At 50.2% G+C, this 27,929-nt stretch overlaps 2 protein-coding genes across 4 annotated transcripts in view; both read left to right on the top strand.

Moving 5' to 3' along the window:
• Positions 1-8,037, top strand: part of SMARCC1 (SWI/SNF related, matrix associated, actin dependent regulator of chromatin subfamily c member 1) — a 173,290-nt gene extending 165,253 nt beyond the window's left edge. For 2 of the 3 annotated variants that reach the window (XM_041762049.1, XM_041762048.1), the window contains exons 27-28: positions 3,180-3,356; positions 5,614-8,037. In XM_041762049.1, the coding sequence (XP_041617983.1) occupies positions 3,180-3,356; positions 5,614-5,717 (281 nt within the window). In that variant the 3' untranslated portion in view covers positions 5,718-8,037. Of the gene's footprint in view, positions 1-3,179; positions 3,357-5,059; positions 5,347-5,613 lie in introns of those variants that run through there. The other variant, XM_041762050.1, reaches the window with a different exon arrangement.
• A 5,864-nt stretch (positions 8,038-13,901) lies between these two features.
• Positions 13,902-27,484, top strand: CSPG5 (chondroitin sulfate proteoglycan 5). The gene is made up of 5 exons (XM_041760427.1): positions 13,902-14,178; positions 14,759-15,872; positions 18,687-18,875; positions 20,750-20,825; positions 26,969-27,484. The coding sequence occupies exons 1-5, from the start codon at positions 14,082-14,084 to the stop codon at positions 27,128-27,130; spliced, it is 1,638 nt and encodes a 545-aa protein (XP_041616361.1). The 5' UTR covers positions 13,902-14,081; the 3' UTR covers positions 27,131-27,484.
• Positions 27,485-27,929: the final 445 nt, after the last annotated feature.

The following is a 27,929-nucleotide window of genomic DNA, read 5'->3' as shown; positions in this document are numbered from 1 at the left end:
CACTTCATCCTCACTGTGCTCTGCGTGTCATATTCTTTCTCCTTCCTGTTGCATAGTTCTCTGCCTTGCTCTCTCACCCATTCTTAGGCTGCCTGTGGGGTGCTGCCCCTCACCCCTCAGCTCCCACTGCTGTCTACTCAAGCTGCCCTCATGTAGCCCCTGCTTCTCTTCAGAAGCTCTCTGCCTCTGCTCTAGGCTCCAGCTCCTCTGCATCTCTTTTTCAAGCTCTCCATCACACAGGCCATCAGTCCCACATTCCTTCCTTCTCTAGAACCTTTCACCAAGCCCCCAACCCCATTCTGCGTGTTGGGCTCATCCAGCCCTACTGCTGTAGACACACTGTGGATTATGTGGCTTTTACGAGGATGCTTTTTTGAACCTTTTTGAGCTTCTTGCTCCTCAGGAAATGCAGGTGACAGATAACCAGGTGATGCAGGTACCTACCTCTGAGAGTGGTGAGTATGAAGATGCCACAAGAAGTGGTAGCTCTCAGGAATAACAGGAGTGACACTTGTATTATTTTCTGATTTCTTAACTCAGGTGAGGCCTTGTGCTTAGGATAGTCTGCTGCTGTCGTGTCTCTAACCCCCTTCTTCACTCTGATGCACATCATCCAAAATCCCAAGTCATCTACAAGCTTATCTCAATTGACTGGAAGGTTTCAGGTTTTTGGCTTGCTCCTTCTGTGGTTTTCCCTTGATGTGCCTGCCATGCTGTACATCTGTGGGAGGAATGATGTATAACATACTTGATAGATAGTTGTTCCTTTAATCCCCTTGTCATTCCCTAGGTTGATAGACTTCACTACTGCCTGTATGTGTCCTAGCACTGTGGCACAGGCACCCAACAGCTTCTAGCTTTGGCGGTCAGTTGGTGTAAGAGTGGGTGGCTGTGTTAGCCCAGCAGTGAGTCCAGTACTTGCTCTTGCATTCTCTGAAGCAGTTTGACCAAGCTGTCCTCTAGTGGATGGGTCTAGGGGACTCCTCTGCTGGGCTTTCCCATGATTGCATTATAGAGCCCAGAAAGGTGGGCCTGAGGGCCCCAGACTTGCTGTCCTATTTATTCTGAGGTAAAATGTTGATATATTTTGCTTTATAAAAATTGTCCCTGAAAGGCAGTAGACCACCTCTTCCCCAAACTTTTGAACTTGTGGAGTTCTTTTTCACTAAAACCCCCCAGTAGTGAAGGGCCTGGGTCAGGAAACAGACACGGGCAGTAGATGGTGTGAGGCTTGAAACTTTATGTGTCTCCCTTAAGACAGGCCTTTTTCTAACAATGACAGAGAATTCCCCTTAAGTTTTCTCCAGTACTTCTTTATATGTTGTAATTGACTGGTAACTATCAGTCCCATCTCCCAAATTTTCCAAGATTGGACCTAAAGCATTCTTTCTTCCAGCTGTCTCAGAACTATGTCTAGAAACGTATTTAGTTTCATACAACTGACCTTTACAGAGATACTGAAATCCCTAGATTAAAAAAATAATAACAACGAAACACCATAGATTCTTTCCTTATTCTGTAGAGAGTATAATTTGCTGAGGGTGGAGGAGAGAGAGAAAAAAAGCAAGCACATGCATACATTTCAGCCTAGATCTGTGCCCATTAAAATATTCTCCTCTGGATGTAGTTCTTGAAAACCAAGCCTAGCAGCCAAACCACTGAGTGTTAAGAACTAAGAAATATTCATATCTGAAGTAGGATTGGCAAACTACAACCTGTGGGCCAACTTTGGCCCATCTCCTGTTTTTGTGTGGACTGTAGGCTAAGAATGGTTTTTACAATTTAAATGGTTGGGGGAAACTCAAAAGAAGAATACTTATATCTCATGAGGATTATGCAAAATTCACATTATAGAGTCCATAAATAAAGATTTATTGGGGGATGCCTGGATGGCTCAGTGGTTGAGCATCTGCCTTCAGCTCAGGGCATGGTCTCAGAGTTCCGGGATCAAGTCCCACATATGGCTTCCCTCAAGGAGCCTGCTTCTCCCTTTGCCTGTGTCTCTGCCTCTCTGTGTATTTCATGAATAAATAAATAAATAAAACCTCAGGACACCTGGGTGGCTCAGTGGTTGGGCGTCTGCCTTCGGCTTAGGGCGTGATCCCAGGATCCAGGATCAAGTCCCACATCGCGCTCCCTGCATGGATTCTGCTTCTCCCCATGCCTGTGTCTCTCATAAATGGATAAATCAATCAATCTATCTATCATCTTAATAAATAATCAATCTTATATAAATAAAAATTAAGATTTATTGGGACACAGTCTCACATATTTGTTATCTGTGACACCTGTATGTCATCTGTGACTGCCTTCATGCTACAGTGACAAAGTTGAATAGCTGTGACAGAGACCATATGTTCTGCAAGGTCCAAATATTTACTGTCTGGCTCTACAGAGAAAGTTTGCTAAAAATCCTAAAGGCTCAGTGTGAAACTGCAGTCGGGAGGTATTTTACTGCTCTTGTGTCTAGTGTCTCCTCTCATTAATCTCAAATCAATGGGAAGAGATGAAGGGGTTGTCCATTTTTCTTGCTCTGCCCCCTACCTCCCACCAGCCACCATCTCTGTGCTCCTCCAGGGCCAGTGCTTCATGGTGGGGGTTAGGAGAGACTTTTATTTCAACAGGACTTGGAAATCCGATTAGGATTCCTTTATAATGTTGATTTCACAGTTGTGACCAATACCCTTTCTTGCCTACTACACCCCCACCCACCCACCCCACCCACCCCACCCACCCCCCACCCCCGTGTGAAGCTCAGACTTAACTGAGCTGCTATCATCAGAGTGCACACTAACTTGCTGTAAAGATCCTCTCCATCCCCTGTGGTCAGTGCTTGGCATTTTGTGTCCTCAGGAAGATGTATAACAATCCACTATCCACCCAAAGTAACCAAAACAAATGTTTTCTTTTAGGGTGCTCTTGTAGTTGCTCCTTACAGCTACCTGCCTATACCAGGGTTTAGGGTATTCTTTGACTCCATAGACTGCCCCATTATCCTTCTTCCTCCAAAAAAAAAAAAGAAAAGAAAATCTGGACATAGAGATTATTACAGATTATGGCTCTGTTGGTATTTCAAATCCTTCAGAGGGTTAGGTATTTGTATTTAGCAGTCTTGAGCATTGAATTGATCTCTTTCTTCCTAGTACACTTACCATAATACTTTAAATCTCCTTCCACAGGTCAGATGCCAGGTCCAGGTTCCATGATCCCTGGGCAACCCATTCCAGGCCGCATGATTCCCACTGTTGCAGCCAACATCCACCCCCCTGGGAGTGGCCCAGCCGCTCCTGGTATGCCTCCCATGCCAGGAAATATCTTAGGACCCCGGGTACCGCTCACGGCACCTAATGGCATGTGTAAGTAGTATGATGGATGGGGGGAAACATTATCCTTGTATCTCTCTGGGTGGGCTGGAGACAAGAGATGGGGCTTTGTTCTCTAGATTTATAGTTTGGCAGGTCCATGGACAGTGCAGCCTGTGACAGTAGGTTCTAGAAGATTGGTTTGTGATTAGGGCTCTTCAGCACCCCTGAAGAGCAGGTGCACAGATGATGACTGCAAATACTTACAGTTGTTTGGCCTCGTGTGCAATAGCCATTATGTTGTGTACTCTCAACACTGAGGTCTGTGGGGAGGCCAGAAAGACATTCCTCACCCACTCCTGTTTAAGCCCGTCTATCTTGAATCTTGGTAGATACACACAGCTGCTGGTTGTTTTCCTATAGGAGCTTGTTATGGACACAGGGTTCAAAAGTGGAGGGTGCAGAGAAGGAAATAATCGGTTTAAGGCAGAAATAACAAGTTTCTTGTAGCTACTCTGGGATATTGGTAGTAGCGACTTAGTAGAAGCAGTATTGAGGGGCTATGTTGAAAAGGAAGTGGAGGTCCTAGCAGGCTCTGTGGAGAAGGCACAGGTGCTACTGAGCCGTGTCTATCTGACAGTATGTGTGAAGCCAGGTCTTTCCTCCAGTAGACCCCTTGGTCTTTCCCAATCATAGTCTCCAGAGGCCTACTTCAGAAGCTCTGCCCTGCCCTTTACTCCTGTAGATCTTCTCAGAATGATCCCAAGATGCAAGTATTCCAAACGCATCTGTGATCCTGATTCATTTACAGGTTCATGTATGTGCCAAGGAGTTAGCTTCTATCACAGAACAGAGAGCTAGGACTCAAGAATTCCTGGTCTTCAGGGGCTTTAGTTGGGAAAACAAGAAATGAACAAGTAGATGTTACTATATAGGATTTACAAGGTACGTGAGACTCTGAAGTGCTTTGCATACACTGTAGCACTCTGGGAGACTTCCCAGAACCAGGAGGCGGGCTCTCTGCACACAGACATATCTCATTTTTCTTTGGACCCTAGGGGCTAGAACAGCGCAGGTGCATGGAAGAGACAGCAGTATAGCTGGGTGTAGAAAAACATGATCTCCCTTGAGTCATTGCTTAGCGATTGAAGTCTAGCAGATACTTCTTTTCCTTGGCAAGAGAACACTTAACCTCGCTGCCTTCCAGGCAGTATGCAAACATGCTAGCCTGCCAAGAGGGTTTAACCAGTTTGCCATCCCTTGCAGAAACAATATCCTTGGTCTTTAGCACTGTCCAGGATTTCATCCTGAAGGGCACTTGGAGCAGTACCTTGAGACTACGGAGGGTTTGAGTTTCAGGTGCTCTCTTCCCCCACTTCCTGCCACAAATGAGTGTTTCCAGGATTCTGAGCCGCTGACTTGGCTCTCAGATCCCAGGTAGGCCTCATTGGGTGAGGTGGTTCCCCTCTTCCAGCCTGAGATTTCCTTCGCTGGAAAGGGAAGGGATTAGATCAGTGGGCTTCAGAATGCTTTGAAGAGCTTTAGCAGTTCGATGGAAATCTCCTGGGGGAAAGGTTGGGTGAACTGATTGGTAAGCAAGGCCGTACTTAAATTGTTTCATATGTTTTCATTTCTGACAAAATCAGAAGGTTTAAAGAACCCCGGATTAAATAATCTCTAGGGTTCCTTTGTACATTAAGCAGCTAAAGTGAAAATAGGAAAGAGCCCCAGACACTCATACTAATTGTTCCCTTCAGGACCTGACCTAGTTTTGGCCAAAAATCCAAGGACTGCAGTTCAGGAGCTGTGGGGCCTCCCAGGACTGTCCAACTTGTCAGCAGCTGCCTCGAGTGAAGCTCTCTGACCCTGGTGGAGACACTTAATCCGCAAGAAGTTATTGATAATCTGTTTTGTGCCCACCTAGGCCAGGCACTGTGAGAGAAAGAAAAGAAGACACAGAACTTGCCCAGGAAGGAGCTTTATCATTTAACTGAAGAAATAAAATTAGAACCATTAAAATGCAATAAAATCAAAATATAATTAAGTTCTGAAAAGGTCTGGAGTGATTCTTGGAAGGGCTGGGCCTCGAAGGAGGTTGGGACAGATTCAGACACCTCAGCATGTGAGCCGAGACCCGGAGGTTCGCGTGGACCTGATCCGGATGGCCTGCCGCGGTAGCGGCAGTGCCTCAGAGGCTGCGTTTATTGCCTGCCATAAAGAAAATGCCTTCCTATATCACTTTTCTCTGAATGGGCTCTCTCCCAAGCCCTTGTTTCCAGCAATGACAAGTCCCTCTTGGATGTGTTTGCAGATGCCCCTCCACCGCAGCAGCAGCCGCCGCCACCACCACCACCGCCTGCAGATGGAGTCCCTCCGCCTCCTGCTCCAGGCCCTCCAGCGTCGGCAGCCCCCTAGCCTGGAAGACGGGGGCAGCGTCCACGCCCAGCGCCGCCAGCTGCCGGGCAGATGATGAGACTTGAGTTCCTCAGCTTCCTTGGGTTTCTTTTAGGATTTTTTCTTCTCCCGGCCCCAAGCACGCATCCCATATTTCCCCGTTCCTCTTGCCAACCCCTCTCCGTGCTCCCACACCTCTTGTGTTAGGTCCTCTGCCGGCCTGCCGGGAGGCGGGGAGCCTGCCGTGACAGTGCGCCCTGGTCATCCTAATGGTAACCTGCATCCCCCCCGTGTCCTGGTGTGGGGTATACTGACAGTTTCTCTGCAGGTCCTATCAACATTTGAATTTTATGTCTATTGTTTTTGCTCTCCTGCAGTTTTTGGCTTTGTCTTATGCTTATGTGGATAATGCTTTATAATCATTATGTTTTCTTTTTTCTTTTGTCATTGTTGCTTTAAATGGGAGCATCCTAAGTTCATAGGAACCAAAAAATGGTGATGGGCAGAGGGAATAGCCAGAGGGGACAAACCTAAAGGCATTATAAGTGACCTTATTTCTGCTAATCTGAGCTAAGATTGGTGCTGAAGGCGAAGTTGCATGAGACTTTTGCCCCACATAGACGCACCAAAATTCAAAGAGATGGGGACGGGACCCCACTGATTTTATTCCTGGTGAGGAATGTGAGGACCTCCATCCACCCCATGTGGCAGAACACGCCCCTTTAGTCCCCGGTAGGGGTACGCACAAGCATTAGAGCAGACCCACTCCTTCCCCAGGCCCACCGATTCTGGCTTTCTATGCAGGTGCTTCGTTGGATTAGGGGTGGGGCTTGGGGGAGGCATTCTTTTGTTCCCTAGACTAGCCAGGAACATTTTAAGAGCCTATGGCAATGACTACCCAGTGAGTCTAGTCCACTAGTCACTGCTTTGTATTCATTCTTTGCCCCCCCTTTAAAAAAAAAAAAAACTCTAAAACGTAAAAAAAAAAAAAAAAAAGTGAGTAGATAGTGCTAAACATTTTAGCTCATGGAAGTTGGTTAGGATGGCTGGGGGTTCAAGTCCCCAAACTACCTCTTGCAGTCCAGGGTGAGTGGGGTTTAGTGAAGCGGTACTTTAGGTTTGGGACGGGATTGGAGAAGTGGGGCAGGATCAAGGGCCTCTCGTACCTTCTCCCTTCCCTTCCTGAGATCTCACATTCCATCTGTCGCAAGGTTATCAGGAAGATTCTGGGGGCACCAAGGAACTCAGTTGGCAATCAGAGCATCATGCTTTGAACTTTGGGGTACTCAGACTGGGAGATCAGAATGCCGTTCCAGACGAGGAGCCACAAAAATGCCTTAACTTGAGCTCATTTCTACCCCTGCTGATGAATGACTTGAGAATTCTTGGTTTTCTCTTCTTGTCCTTCCTCCGTCCCCTCTATCCTTCCATGGATGGGGGAAGGCTGTGTTTGGTGGAGCTTGATTTCCAAAGTACCTGGCCTCTTCACATCACATTTTCAAGTGGCAGTTTCATTATTTAGAATGCAAAGCGGAACACCTTTTGCATATCTTTTTCTATATATTCTGTAAAGCTTTACATAAGAGAGGGTATAAGGAGGTGTTTGTAAAACACCTCAGTTCTTTTTTCCTTAGTATCAGAAAGCAAAAAATAAATAAATAAAGCCACAATTAAGATTTGCCTTTCAAACCCTCAGGTGTTGCCTCTACCCAGGTGGCCCTGGTCACCATCAGAATACTGGAGCCCAGGAGACCTTGTTCCTTGTGTGTGTGTGTGTTCTGGACTCTTGGAGTGGAAATGAGCTTGTTCCTGCTGGAGTTTAGTTCCAATGCATTTGCCTCCAGAAAGATCCCAGTGCCTTTTGACAATGGCCAGGGTTTTCCCTCTTTCCTGCCAGTCTTTCCCAAAGGAAACGCATTCCAAATACTTATCTTTTCCACTGGGGTCTTAGAAAGAAAATGGAATTCTGGTTCATACTGTGGTCCCTTGTAACCTCAGGTCTTTAATGTGATCACTTTCAAATTTAAAAGATCCAGGTGGAAATATTTTTACTATGCTGGTAACAATTCTACAGAATACCTGAATTCTTAACACTGTTATGTTTCAATATAAGTGGTGACTTTTTCTTTTCATGTCTTTGATCTGGTTTCGTTCCTGTAATACAGCCACCCGATTTTGTGGGGGGGTGGGGGGGAATAATACGTGGTTTTTGTACAAATCTGTTTCTCAGTGTGTTGTTATTTTAGAGAAACGAAGGGAGGGAGTTTTGGGAGATGGAGGAAATTGGATCAAGAAGACCTAATCTCCCTCTTTTTCATCGAATAAATGGAACATTTCTGGATTCTAGTCCCATTCTCTGCATTCACACACCAGTCTCTTCATGTGTCCTCTGAAGAGCCTAAATATTCAGCCACACCTGGTCCTGGTCAGCAGTGAGTTCAGGGATTCAGGGCTTCCTGACTGACCACCTTCATGATGCTTAGGAGCATACAGTTAAATGTGCCTTGGCCAAAGTGAAGAAGGGAGTGTGACCAATATCCTGGCACCCCCAAGAGAAGAATGGGTAGTTTTGTTTGGCAGGATGCAGTATAGACAGCCCCAATTTGGAGGCAGGCCTTGAGGTTGGTTGGTTCTGTAAACCTTTATTTTAAGGACAACCTTTGAGCATCCACAGGTGTAAATCCTGTGCAGAAAACAGGAAGAAACCATTGCTTTCAAGATGCTTATGATCCCAGCAAAGCAAAAGAAGTGGATTCTGGGCAGAGAGGTGAATGTTTGGCTCCTCACAGAAGTGTGCTGGGTGGGTTGTGCTTTGTTTTCTGGACCTATTCCAATTCTGACCTCTAGTAAAGGGTGCTGGGACAGGCAGGGTCTCCCAGAGTTCCTGTACTTCCCAAGGGTGAGGAAGGTGAACCCTTGACCCAATCCAACTAAAGACTGGTTGCAAGTTCTTTGCAAAGCATAACAGGACATGTATAATCAGCCAGTCTTTCACAGGTTCTCAGATCTTTACTGTGGAGTGGTTCCCCCACATGTGATCTAGGATAGTAGTTCTACAACCTCAGTCCAGATCAGGGTCACCTAAAGGATTGTTCATGTCCAAGTTGCTGAGCCCCACACTCAGAATGTTGTATTGTTTTTGAGAGAGGTGGGCAGCAGGAGAGAGTCTCAAATAGGCTCCATGTTGAGCATGGAGCTGCACGTGGGCTCAATCTCATCACCCTGAGATATGACCTAAGCCGAAATCAAGAGTCAGAGGCTTAACCGACTGAGCCACTCAGGCACCCCTTAAATTCTGTATTTCTGATAGATTTCTAGAGGGAACCCTGATGCACCTAGTCAGGGGACCATCCTTTGAGAACCACTAGTTAGGAACGTTGTGTGGTAGAGCAAGATCTATGGTTCCTGACCGTTCATACAGTAAACATTTGAGGCTATCACATGCCAGGCATTGGACCTTGCATGCAGTGAAGTCATAATTATGAATAAGGTAAGCAAGACCCTTATGCTCCAGGCCACTCACATTCTTGAGGAGTGAGGGGGAATTCAAGACCATAGTTAATAAATATTATCTTAGATCGTGCCAAGTGTTCATGAAGAAAAAGAAATGGTGTAATCAGTAGTTTTCTGGGGGGTAATGTAAATAGTCTGCAAATTGGATGTGTTTACGTGATTTCTGTTCTGGGTGTGGTAACCTGAGGGTTCCCCTTCGTTCCAGGAGAACCTCATCTGAATAATCAGAGCACCCTTTTATCTGGATGCCCAGTGCCAGCCCCAGAGATTTCATTCTGCAAACCTCTCTGCCTGTGGTCTTTATTGTAAAGCCCCTGCTTTCTGTTCTACCACTCCTGGAGCATAGCTGACTTCAGTTGGTCTTGTTGAAGAAAGATTTACTGAGAACAAGGTGAAAGCACTTTGATCCCCTGTTAATGGATTACCTCCATCTAAGGAAGTTACCTTGCAGAATGGAATGGAAGTCTGGGACCCTCAATGTTGGATCTCCTTGTGAACAGCTCCCCTGGACTTGACTTCCCTGTGGCTTGTTTTTAGGCTTCCCACCTCTCTTACTAGGAAACACCTTTGACCCTGAGTTCGAGCTGAGACAGTAGGGCCTAAGGGAGAGAGTCCTGTGACTCAACCCCCAGCCCTTTTCAACTCATGGGACCCCAAGGAGAGAGAGACTTGTCTGATCCCCTCTACCTGCTCTTGGCCTGCCTTGGAGAACTGAAACCAGCTTTATTCCCTACTGTCCCCAGAGGCCTTTATATACCCTTCCAAACCCATGGAGAGCAGTCAGGTGACACTTCTGGCAGCCACCTTACCACTACAGACCCTTAAGGTACAGCTTTTGCAGACTTACGCAAAATAGGCATCCCTTAACACAACCAAGACTGGAAAGAAAATCCCTCCCACTCTCCTGTGGCAACCTGCCACCTCAGGTGCCCTCACGACCAGGTAGTCCTGGAGCAGCAGTGCCATTGGAGGGTAATACAGCGACTTTGCACAGGCTGGTTTCTGTGGTTGGCTTGGCTCTGACACTGGATTTCCCACAGTCATCCAGATTGACTGGCATTCCTTGTTCTGGTCTGCTTATTGTGTGTACCTATGGGTTTCCTGAGAACCACCTGGAGAGGTTGCCTGCTGAGACAGCAGGACTCCTGCATACAAGCCTAGTTGCACCATGTCTGAGGCTGTGCTGGCTTGTGCTGTGTGGCTTTCTCCCAACTGGCTTGGCTTTGGGATAATGAAATTCAGGGGCTTTTCCAATTTTGCAGCAGACCCACTGCCCAGGCAAGATGGCCACCTCTAGGTTGTGACAGTTTTCTAGGATGAGTGTGCAATGGAGAGTCCAGAGTTCATGTAGCAGGGAGGTGTTTGTCAGCACAAATAACTCAGGGCCCCTGACTCTTGGCTCTTCCCCTCTTCCCAGTAATGGTACAAGGAGGTCCACTAGCAGTAGCCCATCATCAAAAATGGTCAGAGCTGACTGCCCTATAGTCCATATCCCCTCTGGGGAGAGGCCATACTAGATGGCCCTTTCTGACTCTGACCTAGGACATGAGTCTAGATTCTTGCCACGTTGTATGTAGCCTGTTAAGAAATCATGGCGTTGACTCAAATGCCCAGGTGTGGGGACTGGGGAGAGAGGCAGGGCTTCCATTCTGCCAAGTGAGGCCTGGCCTCTGCATCTGGATTCCTCTTCTGAAATTAAGAAGCAAGAATGAAGAGGTTTGAAATCAAGATCTTAGATCAAGTTTCGGCCTTACCACATCATTAGCATGATCTCAGTGTCAGTTTGCAAATACGCAAAGTTGTAAGATATATAGCAGGATTGTGAAGAACAGGACAAATTAGAGTACTAGGAAAACTAAAAATTCACAAAAATGTTAATTAGTTACTACTGAGGACTTAAAGCCAGAAACATGCTGCTTCCTGTCCAGACTGAAGTATGCCCCCAGCCATGGCAACTGGAGCAGCCCCTTCCCTGGACAGCAGCCCCTAGTTAAGCTAGAGGCTTCCTATGCACAAAGAGGCGGGCTGTAGCCATGGCAATGGGCCTTGTGCCTGCCTTGGTACTGGAGGCAGGTTGCCAAACCCAATAGGAACCTCTAAGGCATGTAGAAGCCCTTGCCTCACAAAGCATCCCTGATGCCCAAATGCACGAGACTCAAATGTGGGGAACATGGGTGTAAGCTCTAGACAAGTTAATTTCCCTTTCTTTCACTTTGCAGTTCCTACATCTTAGATCCCTTTTTAGCCCATCCTAACCTCTGTGCCCAGAAAAAGGACTACTGTCACTGGACACTATGATTACCACTTTCTCATAAATGAGACGTGTTACTGACTCCAACATCATGCAGATTTAATGCCGAATCCTGCTCTTCCTGTCACACTCCATTGCCTGAGGAGCTTCTCCCATTTGTCTCGTGGAGGTGTCTCCAAACTCCACAGGTGTGCTGTGCTCAGTTCTTAAACTGCTGGTGAGGTCTAGGGAGGATCAGAATGAAAGTGAATGGCAACCATTGATTTAAAACCCCAAAATGAAGAAAATGGTTGAAAGAATTTGTCTCCAAGGTAGGGTAGAAGGTCGTTGAGGAAAGTGACATTTCATGTTTTACCTTCTACCGTATGTTTGTTATAATTCAAAAATTGAATTTCAGCCAGCCTGGCTGTCTCAGTGGGTGGACCATGCAACTCTTGATCTCAAGGTGCTGAATTCAGACTCCATGTTGGGTGTGGGAGCCTACTTTAAATCTTTTTAATTGAATTTAAAAGAATACTTAAATATTTAATAAGATATATTAAAATGAGGAACAAACTAGAGTAGCTGGAGTTTTAACAAAGAAATAGGAGAAGGGCCCCATTCAGACCTTTCTTGTGAAAATCATGGCAGTAGTCATGTCCCAGCCGTCAAGGCCCCATCATGAGGCCTCTTTCCCAGTTGGGTCTGGGGAAGGAGACAGTAGGCACCAAGATCCTCCACTCTGACAACCAGCACCACCCAAGAATCAAGGTGACACAGAGAAGCAAAGGAACACATAGAGACTTGTACACAGCTCGAAAAAAAATTATGGAGATAAGCCTCAGAGATGGGGTTGGAAGGCGCCTGGACAGTGCCTCTGTGGCCCACCAGCAAGTACAAAGCCCAGCCCGGCCCTCTACTCAGAGAAGGTTGTATTCCAAACTGGTATTTACTGTCCCCCAGAGGCAGCATGAAGCCATGGAAAGAGCCTCAAGAAGTCAGCCCCTGTGAAGGAAGCTACAGAGGCAGGTTTCCGGGGTGGGAGTACCTGGTTGCCATCCATTCGTTCATGCTGCTCCTGGCCTTCCTCCAGGGGCCCCCCTGTGCCTGCCCTGTGCATAATGTGCCTTGCAGGCCAGAGGGAAACTAGGAGAAGGAGGTAGAGGGCGTTCAATTTCAGGGACAGGCTGAGAAGACTTTGCAGAGGGGAAAGGTGACTGACAGGAACTGAGTTTGCCAGGCTGACCGGCAAGGAAGGGAATACCAGCCAGCCTGCCTGAGAGGCTGCTGCTGCAGTGGGAACACACTTGGAACCAAGGCAATCCCATCCAGAGACATGCACTAGGACGTGAGGAGATAGATTCCCCAACTAGGTTGTCTTTGTGGCTGGCTCCCTAGGGACAGAAATGGGAGTGCCTTTCAGATACCGTAGGTGTCACATCTGAGGTGGTGACCCCGAATGTCACCATTTGGGTCAATAACACACCAAGATGTGGATGGCTGCCTTGGGCGATAAGCTAGGTGACTAGCCACAACCCCCCACCAAGCAGGGCTCTGGGGATGAGGGGTCCTTGGCTGAGCAGACTACTCTAGCGCCGGGGTCTGGAGCCCGCGCGTCCCTAGGCTGCCATCTAGGCTGCTTGGGTCTGCCCAGGACCTTGAGCTTTGGTAGCCTGGGACACATGGGGATGATGAATCCTGGGAGGAAGGAGCCAGGCTGTCCCAAGGAAGCCAAGGAGTAGAAAGGCGGGGTAGCCGCAGTCTCAGGGAGGTCTGGCCCCCTGACCCTGGGAGGCGTCGCGGAGGGCCTGGCTGTGCGGGGTCTGGGCTTTGGCTGTGGACGGATTAGGTCTGATCCGATTAGGGCCTGGGCCCTCGGCTTCGCCCAGTTGCCTGGCGCTGCCGGCGCCCGCCCCGCCCCGCCCCGCCCCGCCCCGTGCGCACCCGCATACCTCCCAGAGACCCTTCCCCGCCCCGAACACGCATTGGCGCAGAAATCCGAGAGGCTCCGCGCGCCCCGGACTCGGCTCATTTCCACAGCGCGAGCTCGGGCTTCCGCCCCCTGCGGCCCTTCGGAGCCCCGCCCCGAGCTTGCGGGCGTCTGGGCCCCCGCCTCCGTGCTCGCCGCGTGGCGGGTGGGTTCCTCGCAGGTGGGGGTGGCCCGTGCCAGCCCTCCACCGGGAGGGCGGGCCCCGCCCCGCCGCCCCGCCCCGCCCCGCCCCGCCGCCCCGCCCCGCCCCGCAGGTCTCCCGCCCGTGCACCTGTCGACTAGCGCCACGCACGGCGCTGTGCTCCGCACCCACGCTACTTCACGTCCGTTTGTCCTGGCGTCCGAGCCGGGGGTCCGTCTGTCCCCGGCAGGCGGACCGCGCCGGGCAAGCGTCAGAGCTACGTGCGGCGGGGCGGGCGCGGCGGGCGCGGCGGGCGGGGTGGGGGCGGCGCTGAGCGCGGCAGCCGCGGCGCGGGAGGCGGGGAGGCGCGGCGCGCCGGGGACAGCGGCGGACGGCGGCGGCGGCATGCGGCTTCTCGCGCTGCCCATCGTGGGCTGAGACGGCCGCAGCGCGGGCGGGAGGCGCGGCGGCCGGCGAGCCGAGGGCGCAGCCAGCCGGGCAGACCGCGGACAGCGGTCGGGGCGCCGCGCCATGGGCCGCGCCGGGGGCGGGGGCCCGGGCCGGGGGCCGCCGCCGCTGCTGCTGCTTCTGGGGGCCACGCTGGTCCTCGCCGCGGGGGCCGCGCCGGGTAGGTACCGACTGCGACCGGGACCCCAGCGGCTCTCGCGCCTCGCCCTGGGCCAGGGTCCCGCGGGCCTCGGGGACGAGCGGAGTTCGCGAGCTGTGGCAAGGGGGCGGGGCAGCGCCCTGCCAGCGACTGGGGCGGGAGAAGGGGCGCGCGAGGAGCTGGGGTACTTGGCGGAGGCCGAAAGGTGGGGGGCGGGCCCGGGCCGCGCCGGGGTGTGCGGACCGAGGTGCCGGCTGGGGGAGGGGCCTGGGGGGGCGGGGCCTGAGGGTGAGACTAAGGGGCGGGACCAGGAGGCGCTGGGGCCGTGAGGCTGAGAGCTGGGGGCGGGGCGCGGGGCGGGGCGGGGCCCTGAGGGTGCGACTTCGGGGCGGGTCTGGAGGTGGGGTGGAGTCTGAGGGTAAAACCTCCGCCTTGGGCGGGAGGTGGGGGCCGCCCGGTTACACTGCGGGCCCTGTCGGGGGCGGGGCCTGAGCGGGAACTGCCGGGCCGGGTGTGCGCTCCCGGGGGGAGGGGCGGAGCCTGGCGGTGGGCGTGGCCTTGGGCGGGGCCCTGACGTAGTGCCCCCTCTCTCCGCCCGCAGCGCGGGAGGCCGGAAGCGCCGTCGAGGCCGAAGAGCAGGTGAAGAGCGTCCTGGCGTGGGAGCCACGTGCCAACAGCACGCGGGAGAAGGCTGGCCCGCCAGCTGCTGGGGAGGAGGAGACCTCGTGGACTGCAGCTGGCGGCCAGCCGGCCGTGGTGGGGCCTGGGGTCGGGCCAGAGGAGGCGCTGGAGGCGTCCGCGGCCGTGACCGGCACAGCCTGGCTGGAGGCTGACAGCCCGGGCCTGGGTGGAGCGACCGTAGAGGCTGGCAGCGGCGACACCCAGGCCCTTCCGGCCACGCTCCCGACTCCGGAGGAGGCCCTCCGACGTGCATCGGTGGCCCCCGCCACCCCCGAGACGACAGAGGCCCGCGGACCACCCTCCCCCACTCCTGGCGACCAGCTACGCCCCGGCCCCGAACTCCCCAAGGAGAGCCCCTTGGAGGTGTGGCTGAACCTGGGAGGCAGCACACATGACCCGCATGGGCCAGAGCCCACGTTCCCCTTTCAGGGCACGCTGGAGCCCCGGCCGGCCTCAGATATCATTGACATCGACTACTTCGAAGGATTGGATGGTGAGGGCCGTGGCGCCGACTTGGGGAGCTTCCCGGTGTCGCCAGGAACCTCAGAGCACCACCCCGACACTGGGGGAGAGACCCCTTCCTGGAGCCTGCTTGACTTATACGATGACTTCACTCCCTTTGATGAATCTGACTTCTACCCCACTACATCCTTCTATGATGACTTGGAGGAAGAGGAGGAGGAAGAGGATGACGACAAGGATGCAGCGGAAGGTGGAGACCTGGAAGATGAAAGTGACCTTCTGGCGCCCACTGAGAAGCCTGGGCTGAGGCCAGGGCCTGGCCAGCCCACCAGTCGGTGGCATGCTGTCCCCCCACAGCATACTCTGGGGTTGGTCCCTGGCAGCAGCATCGCCCTCAGACCCCGTCCGGGAGAGCCGGGCAGGGACCTGGCGCCGAGCGAGAACGGCACTGAGTGCCGCAGCGGCTTTGTGCGGCATAACGGCTCCTGCCGATCCGTGTGCGACCTCTTCCCAAGTTACTGCCACAATGGCGGCCAGTGCTACCTGGTGGACAACATAGGGGCCTTCTGCAGGTAAGGATGTGGCAGGCAGGTGCACAGGGGCTTCTAAAAGAACTCCCAAAGAGTGTTATGTGAGGCCAACTCAACAAAGAGGGTGACATGATGGGCCCAACTTCCAAGAGGTGGTGCGTTCCCAGGCCAAGAGGATCCTGGGATTCCCAGGTCAAGAGATGCTCATGCAGATATCTTCTATGGGGAATTACTTCTTAAATGTACTTCCTGTGATCTCATCACTAGGAGAGATTCCCCAGAAGTAAGATTTTGTATTTCCTCCAAGCATGCGTCCTTTATTCATGCTTGGAGGAAATAGTGAAGGGACTTTGCTAAGGGTTTTGGAAAGCCACCTTCACTGTCTTGAGGGCTTTTGTTGGAGAGTTTTGGCTACACTTGCACAAAGAGTAGGCTTATAAACCTACTCTGGAGGAAAGAAGGCTGCTGAGCACTCTCTCTGAGACATGTGTAGTGGGAGGGAGACCCCTTCGACCTGCAGAGCATGCGTAGAGGGTGGGCATGTAGAGTCACAGTGAGGACCTCCTCGTTGGGAGCCCACCCAAGAGCAGCCGCTCAAGTAGGTCAAGTCAAGCAGAGTATCTTTCTTGGTAGAGCAGATGTGGTGGGCTTTCTTAACTTTAGGTTATGGCTTTTTCCCTTCTACCTTGATTTTTTTGTCCTCCTGGGGATCCCCAGCACAGCATGTTTTAAAGACCCAGAGAATTTAGTGTCCCTAATGACATTGTCTGCAACCTACCATCCCATGCCTCATTAGGAATACCTACACACTGCCCTCATGGCAAGGTAGTTAACCTGCTGGAGAGTTCACTGGCTTACTCTGGAAGAATCACAAGTCAGGGGTGATCTGTGTAGTTTTAGCTTGTCTCCTTCCTTTATAGAACCCCCAGATTCCTCTGGGACTTGTTTGTTGGTCCTAGGAGGAGCATTTCTGAAATCTGGGTGTCTCTGTGTCATTCCTGATATTTTTTTTTTTTCTTGGATTTTTTGGAGGAATGTGAAGCACTCAGATTCTCTAAGTCTTGATGTTCCAATTGAAGAATAATATGTAGAAAGCGTGAATATTATGCCTTTGGCATTAAAGCTTGACTTCCAGTTTCTTCTTTCCTATAAACAATCATGAAATGATTAGGGTCAATCATATAGGCTGTGTCCACACAGTTCTGATTGGAGGGGTCCAGTTATTGTTGAAAGGAGGAACTGTCATCAAGAAATTGTGGCAACAAGACCTTGCCAGTTGGTTAAGGGCTACCAGAAATCTGTGGAAACCCTGTGATTTTGCTCCACAGGCTTTGGTTAGTGGGACTGTAGTGATGATTTTAGCCTGGGAGTGCTGAAATCTCTGCAAAACCAGTATCTTTCGTCCTATTGGAGGCCTGAGTTTTCACCTTCCAAGTAATCTTCCCATCGCCATATGAAATGTAGAGCCCTTGCTGCCTGTGGAGACCTAGAAAAGTTCCCAGAAGCTCCTGGAGCCCTTAGGACTCCTGAGTAGAAAAGTAAGCTTGTCCTCAGTAGGCTGCATGGCTGTGCTGACCAGGGATCCTCCGGTGGGTCCTGCATCAGAAGGGCTTTTCCATGAGTCCTCCTACCGGTTCCCTTTGCTCACCTTCTCTCCCAGGATCATGCTTGGGCCTCCCTCCCAGAAACTCCTCCTCCGGCTGTGTACGCCCAGGCTCCCCAGGCTCGGCTGTGGCTCAGAAACTGTTTTGCATTCTGCTCACAGGAGTCTGCCGAGCCCTCAGTTGCAGACTGCAGCATGCCTTTGTCTCTGTCACTCTGACCCACTGCAGGGAAATGATCAGAGCTGTAACAGAAGTCTTCTAGAACAGTGGGTTAACGGTATCTTTGCCCCCTCCCAACCCTGACTTCAAACAGGTAGCCTCTCATGACTGCAGAGGCTCAGTTGGAAAAGAAAGACTTTCCCGTTGGTCACGTCTCCTCACTCTATTCTGGGTGCAGAGTAGCCAGTTCTCCGACGCATAATTTCCCCTTTTCTGGACCCCTTTCTCTTCTCTGTCATTCACCCTGGGGTTCATGTCCTCCCTCCTTTGCCTGCCTCTGTATCCTTCCACATCTTTCCTCTTTGAAGCAGCCTGGTTCCCATGGAAACAGCAATGTCATTGGAAGAGTTGGAGCCTGGGAATGTCCCCAAGGGCAAGAGAAAGTCACTCAACAAAAGGACTAAAACCCACCCAGAGGGTTGATTCTCACTGTGCTTTCACGACCGACAGCTCTCATGATAATAGGACAGGACACTCTAGGGGCAGAATTTGGGGGGCCGCAGAGATAGGAGGAGAACACACATCCATCTCTGTGTTCATCCTTGTCTGTCACTTCCTTCTATTTCAGTGTCTGGGTGGCCTCATGAGCTAGACAGGACTGCAGAACAGCAAGATCGGTTTTTCTGTGTGCAGTGGGTTGACTCCTTTTGTAGCCAAGGGTCGTATTGTCGTATTTTCACCCAGAGCCAAGGTCAGGGGAAGCTGAGAAAATCCTGTGATTGTCCTCCCTGAGGCTGCGAGGTAGAAAACCAGGGTTCCCAGCCTCTGTGGTCACTTAACAGTCATGTGAGTGACCAGTTCACTCTGTTTCTCGGCTCCCTGGTTATCTCATCTATATCCTGGGCCTCAGAGCTGTCCTGCTCACTGCATCGGTTGGTTGCACACAATCTCTACCATGAGGTCTGCACAGACCAGTGACATCATAGTTCCTCTAGACACGTAGAAACAAACTGTTGACGTGAGCAGGGGGCTTAGCCTTGCCGTGGCCATGGCTACCGCCCGTCACCTCAGTCTCACTCTGTCGCTGCCACAGGTGTAACACACAGGACTACATCTGGCACAAGGGGATGCGCTGCGAGTCCATCATCACCGACTTCCAGGTGATGTGCGTGGCTGTAGGCTCAGCCGCCCTCGTGCTGCTCCTGCTCTTCATGATGACAGTGTTCTTTGCCAAGAAGCTGTATCTGCTCAAGACAGAGAATACCAAGCTGCGTAGGACCAAGTGAGTCGGTCAGCCAGCCCCACCCTGACCCTATGGCTGCACCCCTCCATCCGATCCAGGGATATTGTCACCAGGGTTCCTGGCACCTGCTCTGCATCCCTAGTTGGGTTTTTCATACCAAAGTCTCACCCGAGTTTATCCATTCCTGCACAGAACGCACTGGCACTGTCGCAGAGGCCAAGCCCCTGTGGCATGCTGTGGCTGTATAGTTCCATTCCCAACACCCCCCAGCCTGGGATAGAGGGTGCTTAAAGAAAAGGCACCCAGTGACCTCCTGGCTGTGGTCCCCCGTGTAAGTTACTGTGCTCAGCCCTCCACCACCTGACTGCACCTGCTTCCTCTGGGTGTTTGGTGGCTACGGCCATTGTGGGGATTTTGCTCACAAATCACAAGAAGTAACCCCAGTTCCCTCAGATTTACTGAGTGAGTGCTGAGGAGAAAGGGTCCGCCAGGGCATTGCTGGTCCAAGATTTTCAACCCTTGGTCCAGACAGAAGTGCAAGGAATCTAGGGAAGTCCTCTCTACCTCTCCTGAGTTTAGGGGATGGTGGGGCCCAGGCTCAACTTCCTCTGCTGTGGACTTTAAGGGCCAGATGGGAATAGAGTCTCACTTCAGCTTCTCTCTTAGCAGAGGAGAGACTGCTGTGTGCATGTGAGAATCCACACACATTTACCTTTAAGTCCATGCCTTGAACACTTGGATGTGACCTTACACACTGTGAGAGAATCACTCTCACTGAGCAAAGTAAGGAATGTTCTGAAGCTTCACAGGAGTCACAAAAGGAGGAGGTTGCAGTTCAGCTTCCTTGGGGTCCAAGAGACAATTTATACAGAACTGCCCCCACCTCCCTTTTGACCTGTTACCCCCTTACTCCCCTCCCCGCTGACCTGAGACTCCCTCCAGAGAGTGCGACTGAAGGACTTTCCCTGGGTCCTGGGAAAAGGACAAAACGCCATCTGTTGCTCCTCTGCCGGGTCAAGCCCTGCCATGTGCAGATGCCGGCAGCCGCCTGGAACCTTTCAGCTCAGCGTCCCGGGGCCGAGGGGGCCTCACCATTGTAACTGTGTGTTGAAGCGAGGGCCAGATCTGTGCATGTGATCAGAAGCCAGGACCCTTGGTTCCTCATGCCTGCACCCGGGGCGGGGGGGGGGGGGGTTTGACCACCCATCAGGATAGCTGCTGAGGAGTGGAGAAACGAGAGCGGTGGCCAGAGACGGGGCCTCCGTCCCAGCCATCCTTCATCAGCAGGTTGTGTGTTTTGCCCAGAGCCCTGCCCCCGCGGCCCCACAGCTCCTGATGCTAGCTGCCTCATTTCCCCAGGCATGCCTGCTTTCTTTCCCAAGCCCAGTTACCGCTCTGAGAACGCTACCCGTACTTGATGCACTCCAGCTACTGCCATGGTTTACTGACTCTAAGATGCACATTTTCCCCACCACATATTAACGTCTCTGAAATTGGATTGTGTCTTACAATCACTGGCTTCTTATGTTGGCCAGTACTTTGTTGTCTTACAAAGTACTTACCAGTGTCTTACAATCACTGGCTTCCACTGTTGGCCAGATGGCAGTCGTGATGTAGTTGTAATTGCCTAGCATTCACGATCCTGGCCAGAGATGTTCATATCGTTGTCAGTGCTTAATCTAAAGTCTCAATGAGTGACTTCCAGGATATGATAAAAATTCTTGGTGATAAGAAAGTACTGGATCATGGTTTAAATGGTAGAAGTTTTTTCTCTGTGGTGCATCAAATAACGGCACATCTTATTACGTTCTGTGGCACTTGATGAAATAAGCATTTGACCCAGGAAACTTTCGTCAGGTTTTGCTATGATCATTGCACTCATGTTTTTCCCTGCTCTCTTATGTCCTAACCAGCAAATTCCGGACCCCGTCTGAGCTCCACAACGATAACTTCTCCCTCTCCACCATTGCCGAAGGCTCTCACCCAAACGTAAGGAAACTACGACACTCTCTGTATCTCCTTCCCACTATGCCGGCACCTTGGCTCTCTGTGATAACTTATCTGTCAGGTGACTTGTCTTCTTCACAAGCCCCCTTATCCACAGGCACATCCCCGCCCCTGCCCTGGCCTGTAGTCTGTTTCAGAGCATGGAGCCTCTCCTCAAAGCTCTGGAGGTCAGCTTAGAGTGACCAGTTGGGGAGGTGACATGGGACTAGGGACAGGATAGTGCTTCACTTCCTTGACAAGCAGAGTTACAGGTAGTACTGAAGACCTTTTTCTAGGATGACTTGTGATTTTTAGCTTCATCTAGACTGTAGAAGTACGATTTGTCTTTCTCCGTGTCTTTCTACTTTCTGTATCAAGAAGAAAGACTCTGCTTTCATCATGAGGGTACTTCCTGGTGGTCATGGAAGTGAATGGTGGTTGCTCTTTGGGATGGCTGGGAAAACAGTGTCCTTTACACTGAGGACCGAAAAACGAGCAGGTTAGAGATAACGGGAGCACAAAACACTGGTCGATAGTAAGTCTAGTAAATTCTGTTCTTAGGAGGATGGGCTCATAAATATCAGTTAAAACTCAATAGAAGATCCCAATAGATCAGTTTCTAAAGATCCTGGCCTTCTAGTGTGTAATCTGGACCAGACTAACCAAAAGTAACCAAAGTACTGGGTACTGTCAGAGAAAATTCCATAAGTAAAGCAAAAACCAGTTATATCCAAGCCTGAGAATTCGTCATGTGACACAGGCTCCATACCACAAGGTAAATGCATTGATACACAGATAAGGGAGCTAAACGCACACTCTTCAGATGGACACGGTGACGATAAGAGAAAATTTTGAAGAAGTTCTTTGGAATAATGGGGCACAGACCATCAGAGCTCATAGAGGTCTCAACAGTCGAGGCTAGCACTGTCCAGTGGAATGTTCATGAGATAGAGATGTCCTGTGTCTGCACAGTCCACTCCAGCAGCCACAAGCTACCTGCAGCTGCGGATCTCTCTGAAAAGTGGCTCATGCTACTGTGTGAAACAACACAGATCTAGACCATTGTTTTCCTTTTATAGATGGGGACAGTGTAGCCCCAAGAGGGGAAAGAGAGAATAATAGTAAATATGACCTTGTTCACCAAACCCCAGGGAAGACCTTGGCCTGGTGGAAGAGGAGCAAAGAGGTGGCTTTAAAGAAGAAATGAAAGAGGTTAATTTTGGATCATTTTGTAAAGTCTTTGGTACAAAGGGGAGAGTAACAGATATGATTTTACTTGATTTTTACACCAAGATATTAGTAAGTTCAAGATGGATCTAATAACCCAGGACACCAGATGTCTTATAAACCTCAAGATTGATAAACACAGTAATCACCCCATAAGATTAGTACCTTGAAGGCAGGAAGAATCTTCCTCATCTCTGTACACTCCACCCCTACCTCACCCGGCCCCTCAAAGTAGTATGCATGTAGTTGCCATATATGGAATACTGGCAAATGATGGCCTTCTGTGGGGTCTTCTGGTTCCATTGTATGCGTGGGGCAGCAAGTCAGACCTATACAGTAGTTCCCGCAGTCAGGGTATTCATTGTCCAGAGTGCAGGAGTCCTTAGGAAAGTTTCTGATGTGTACATTTTCTGGTCTCCCAGGTGTACACAGACACCTTTCCTCTTCCCAAAAGGGGAGGGGAGGGAAATAGCTCCTCTTGGAGGTCTTGGTTGCATGAGCCAATACAGAGGTTTCCAATTCTTCTTGTAGAAAGCATGGCATTTGTCCATGAATGCTCCCAGTGACCTTGGGTTCAGAATACGAAGCCTTAAAAATAGAATGCAGCAAGGGATGGGCAGCTATGGTGGGCTCTGCCTTGGGGCTGTGGGGTTGTCTGGGTAGCACTCAGAACGTCCCTCAGTGAAGAGGCAGGATGAAGATGAGGCTCTGGTGGTCTCTGGGACCTCTTGGATCTTGCAGGTCATCTCCACCTGGCATCTTTCCCTCAATTTGTGCCTCAGGGGATATCCTGTCCTCTCTGCCGGAGCTCTGAGTATGAGAGGGAATGATTCCCCTGTTCAACAGGGTGTACCCTCCTGGATTTTCTACCTTTGGCTCTTAATTCTCTGCACCTGGCCCAAAAGTCGGACCTGGTCATATTCAAGATCTGTGGGCATTGGCAGTTAAGACAACTGCCACTTTAAAGTGAAGCCCTATTTCTTGCTTCAGCCACCACATTGACTGCTTACAAGTAATGCTAGCAGCAGGCTGGAAGCCAGGAAATCTCCAGATGAGCTGGGAGGGGAACTGCAGGGCATCCAAGTCAAGCCTGCTCATGTAGTCCCTCCCATCCCCTTCCCCTCACCCCTGAAGTGTCCTTGGTGGTATAGATGTCTCCAAAGATTTTGAAGAGTTCTACTTATCCCAATAGAGGGGTTATTTCTTTTACACAAGTAAAGGATATTGAGTGGGTCATTTCCCTACCCATTTCCAGTAATCTCTACAAGTCACACTCTGAAAAGATTTCAAACCAAAAATGGTGCTGCTCTGGGCCTGGCCTGGTGGCACTCTCTGCCTCACCACTGCTGCAATCTCCTGGTGTCTCTCCTCACCTGGGTTCTGCAGCTGGTGAGCCAGCCCCCGAAAGGAGCATCAGGAGAAAAGGGAAAGCCTGTGCTCCTCCACCCGAGCTGTGGAGGCCTGCGAGTCTTCCAGGAGGAATGGCTAGTGTGTGGGAAGCACAGCCTAAGTAAAGTCACCTGAAGCCCACGAGCAAACACTGAAAGCTCCCCTGTTGGATCTCACATCTGTGCTGTCAAAGGAATGTCTTGGATATGACTTTGTCTTTCTAAGATTTGACAGACTTTCCAGCATTTCAGTTCATTAATTACTAGGACTTCTCCATGGTGTCCCTTAGTGCTTGCTTCTCTGCCTGCCCCTCCCCACCCACCACCCCCTTGAAATCTTTCTTCCTCCTTAGGCTCTATTTCTTTCATTCTGCCTTCTGATAGGGATTTGTGTCTGGACAAGTGGGGCTCCTGGAATGAAGGATGCCCATTTGGCTGGGGCGGAATATCAAGAAGGGGGGACGCCAAGCAGTTCCCAGGACTTAGGCCAGATGGAAGGCCAGCTCCCTTGTGATGAGGCACTTCTGGCAAATCAAAGGCAGATGGGCCTTCTGCTGAGGGATTCAGCAACCCTAGGCTTAATAGGATTGAGTTCTGGAAGAGACACTTGAATTAGGATAGCTCTGTCTTGGTTTAGACACTCCCTCACCTATCCTATTTGTTGAAAGTACTTAGCTTGTCTAATAGCATTGTTTGGACACCCGTGTCCCTAATTTTTAGATATACTTATCCCATCTAGTGGCCCAGAAGTCCATTTTCTCATCAAATCCCATCACCCAGGCTTAATTTGGGCCTCCACCTTCATCTTATCCCATCTAGTGGCCCAGAAGTCCATTTTCTCATCAAATCCCATGACCCAGGCTTAATTTGGGCCCCCACCTTTATGGCATCACAGCTTTGATGCCCAGGTCTGGAAGTACCCCTAAATTTACTTTTCCTCACACAATGCCTATTTGCCCCCAAAGATTGTGTGATGTCGGCGGTGGGGTGGCAGTACCAAACAGCACCAAAGTGAGTCCCATCCTTGTAAGAGGATTGGCAGGTACAGGCCAGCCTGTTCTATTCCAGGTTTGCTGCGATCCAAAGTCTGTTCTACCCAGGATCTGTAAAGGCCCAACTCTGAAGCCTCCATGCCAAGTGTCTCTCCCCAAACAACACAAAAGTACATGGCTTAAAAAGTGCAGTTCAACCTCATTCCACTTCCCTCTCCATACAGCGTGTGTGTGTGTGTGTGTGTGTGTGTGTGTGTGTATCCACACACACATACTTAATGTATCATGGACATCTTTCCATCTCACTACATCTAAATTTACATTATTGACATTTTTTCTAAATCTCTCCCAGCAGTGATAGAAACTACCAAGTCCTTGAAATCTGCCTCAGTACTGTATGAAGTTCATTTCTTCTTGTTCTTGTGGTAAAGGGAATGGGGGACATGTGTTCCCCTGCTGTCTAGAAATCATTCCTTTTTTTTTTTTAAGATTTTATTTATTTATTCATGAGAGACACACACACACACACAGAGAGGCAGAGACACAGGCAGAGGGAGAAACAGGCTCCATGCAGGGAGCCCGACGTGGGACTTGATCCCCGGTCTCCAGGATCACGCCCTGGGCTGAAGGCGGGCACTAAACCACTGAGCCACCTGGGGTTCCCTGGAAATCATTCCTGAGGTCTTTGAAACTTTACTATACTGCTTGGTTCAAGCTGGTCTTTGGGAAAAGTGCCAAGTGAGGCTGGGAGATGGGTGAGGTGATGGTGATTTCTGTGTGCCCAGTACTTTTGAACACCTGTAGTGTCCTGTGTAAGCCTGCGGCCTTTCCCTACTCTCTTTCCAACCAGTCACTACCCTGACCTAGCGCTGTTACGGGTCAAACTGAGTAGCAGTCAGCACGGACAAGAACTCATCACAGTTGCTTGGGGAAGGCCTAGCTCTTTCAACCTGAAGATTACCTTCAATTTCAGAAGTGATCAAAGTAAGAAAGGTCTGAGCTAGCTGGTTAGATAGCAACATTCTCTACCCTTCCTGCCACCCAAGTCTCTGACCAGTAGAGTTCCAAGCACTTGCAATAGCTATTTGGAGTGCCTAAGAAAGAATTGAGGCCCACAGATCACATGGGTATGCAGGCATCTCTTGAAGATATTGTGGGTTCCACTCCAGACCACTGCAATAAATAAATACCGAGACAAAGCAAATCAAAGGGAAGTTATGGTTTCCCAGTGCACATAGACGTTATGCCTACACTGTACTGTAGTCTGCTAAGTGTACAATGAAACAGCATACATGCCTTAACTTAAAAATATATTATTGCTAAAGAATGCTAACCATCATCTGAGCTTTCTGTGAGTCATAATGACTGACCACAGGCCACATAACAAATATAATAATAATGAAAAAGTTTGAAATATTGTGGGAATCACCAAAATGTGACACAGAGACATGAAGTGAGCAAACGGGTGTTGGAAAATGATGTCGATAGACTTGCTCGACCCTGGGGTTCCCATAAACCTTCAATTTGTATTTTTAAAAAAGTGCAGTGTCTGCAGAGCACAGTAAAAGGAGGTGTGCCTATAATCCTCAGGTGTTTCTGGAGGAAAAGAGTTGGGAAGGTGGGAAGGCAAGCATTGATGTAAGCGTTCTCTGAATGCCCAGGATGCACAACTGGGGGACTGTGGACCAATGTGGGTCTCCTGAAAACCTTTAACCAGCAAATTCAGGTCAAGGTCCAGAGGTTGCAGGCAACATACCTGGGGAGGCAGGAGGGTGCTGGTACACGCAGAAGTGGGGTGAACCAGTAGTACCAGTATTGTCTGAGGCAAAGTACGGCAGGCCATGGAGGCAGCTGGACTCACCCCGGCTTGGACTGGGGAAACACTTTTGTAAGTTAGCATCTTTTGGTAGATAGATGCCTGCCAGCAAGGGGCACACGCACCTCTGGCCTCTCATCAGAGGATGTATATCTGCCGTGAGGAGAGGGGCCCTAGTTCTGCTGGGAGCCACTCCATCCCTGACCGTAGGCCTCTCCATGCCCCGCTGCCCGCACGGACAAGACATACTCCATGACCAGGACCTTCCTGGGAGAGTGGAACTCAGTGGGAGAGGCGGCCCCGGGAGGCAGCCCGGCAGGCCAGGCGGAGCTCACCAACAGGTGAGACTTGAGGGGCCAGCCCACGTTTCTCCCTAGTGTCTGCCAGAGGGAGAACCTTGCCCTGGCCTACATTAAAGGTCTTTGTAACCCGGCTACCTGCCAAGTGTTCACCTCTGTCTGGCCAGTGTTTTATAGGATGACATTCCTAGAAAGCCACTGCTAAGGAATCGGTTTGGTTCATTCAAGTCTTAGAGATTTCTCTTTCTTTCTTTCTTTCTTTCTTTCTTTCTTTCTTTCTTTCTTTCTTTCTTTCTTTCTTTTTCTTTCTTTTCTTTCTTTTCTTTCTTTTCTTCTTTCTTTCTTTCAAGCCTGGGGTGGCTAGTTGACCCCTCTATCCACTGTCTCCTTCCCGCCCCCTCCCTCACCCTTTCTCCTCTTCCAGGATGATCCCAGTGCTTCCCACAAAATCCAGGAGGTTCTCAAGTCCTGCCTGAAAGAGGAGGAGTCATTTAACATCCAGAACTCCATGTCCCCCAAACTGGAGGGTGGCAAAGGTGACCAGGCTGACTTGGAGGTGAACTGTCTTCAGAACAACCTCACCTAAAGCAGAGCAAGAAGAGAGGGAATTGGGAGGGTGGGGGGTGGCAGGGGAAGAAACATGACCTCCTCTTGTACAGAGTCTATTTCTTGTAACCATTTGTTAAACTCTCTTCTTTTTCTGGTCTCATGGCATGCCTTGATGTATTTTGTACAGGAGGGAGAAAACACAAAATAAGCAAAGAACCTGAACAGAATCGCATACACCGGGTTGTTTCGTCTGTGCTGTCTGTATATTGCTTCTGCTGCTGTGATTTCTAAACCTATGCTGTTATTCAACTGACTTTTTTTTTGTACTTTGACCCACCTTTTTTTGAAATAAGAGTTAAAAAACAAAGTTCTTGAAATAAAACTTTTTAAAAAGCCATTTTCCATCAGTGTGTCCACTTCCTACCCATTCTTGTCAGCTTGAGTTGAATTCTTACGTTCCCTAAAGATGTATATTTATATGTGTTTGAAATCCTGGAAGTGCTCTCTGTATTAGCCTGGGTTGCCATAACTAAACATCATAGACTGGATGGCTTAAGCAATAGAAATTTATTTTTGAACAGTAATAGAGGTTGGATCCCCAAGATCAAGGTGCCAACAGAGTTGGTTTCTGGCAGGGCCTCCCTGCCTGGCTTGCAAAGAGCCATCTTCTTGCTGTGTCCTCACAAGGCCTTTTGCCTGTGCACATCTCTTCCTCTTCTGATAAGGACACCAGTCCTATTGGCCTAGGATCCATTTAACCTCAATTACCTCCTCATAGGCCCTATTCCAGATACAGTCACACTTAGGGGTTATGGCTTCAACATGACTTCTGGGGT

Source organism: Vulpes lagopus, chromosome 7, assembly GCF_018345385.1.
Source record: "Vulpes lagopus strain Blue_001 chromosome 7, ASM1834538v1, whole genome shotgun sequence".
Taxonomy (NCBI): domain Eukaryota; kingdom Metazoa; phylum Chordata; class Mammalia; order Carnivora; family Canidae; genus Vulpes; species Vulpes lagopus.
Note: the sequence above shows the minus strand (reverse complement) of the source record. Positions and strands in the feature narration are given on the sequence as shown.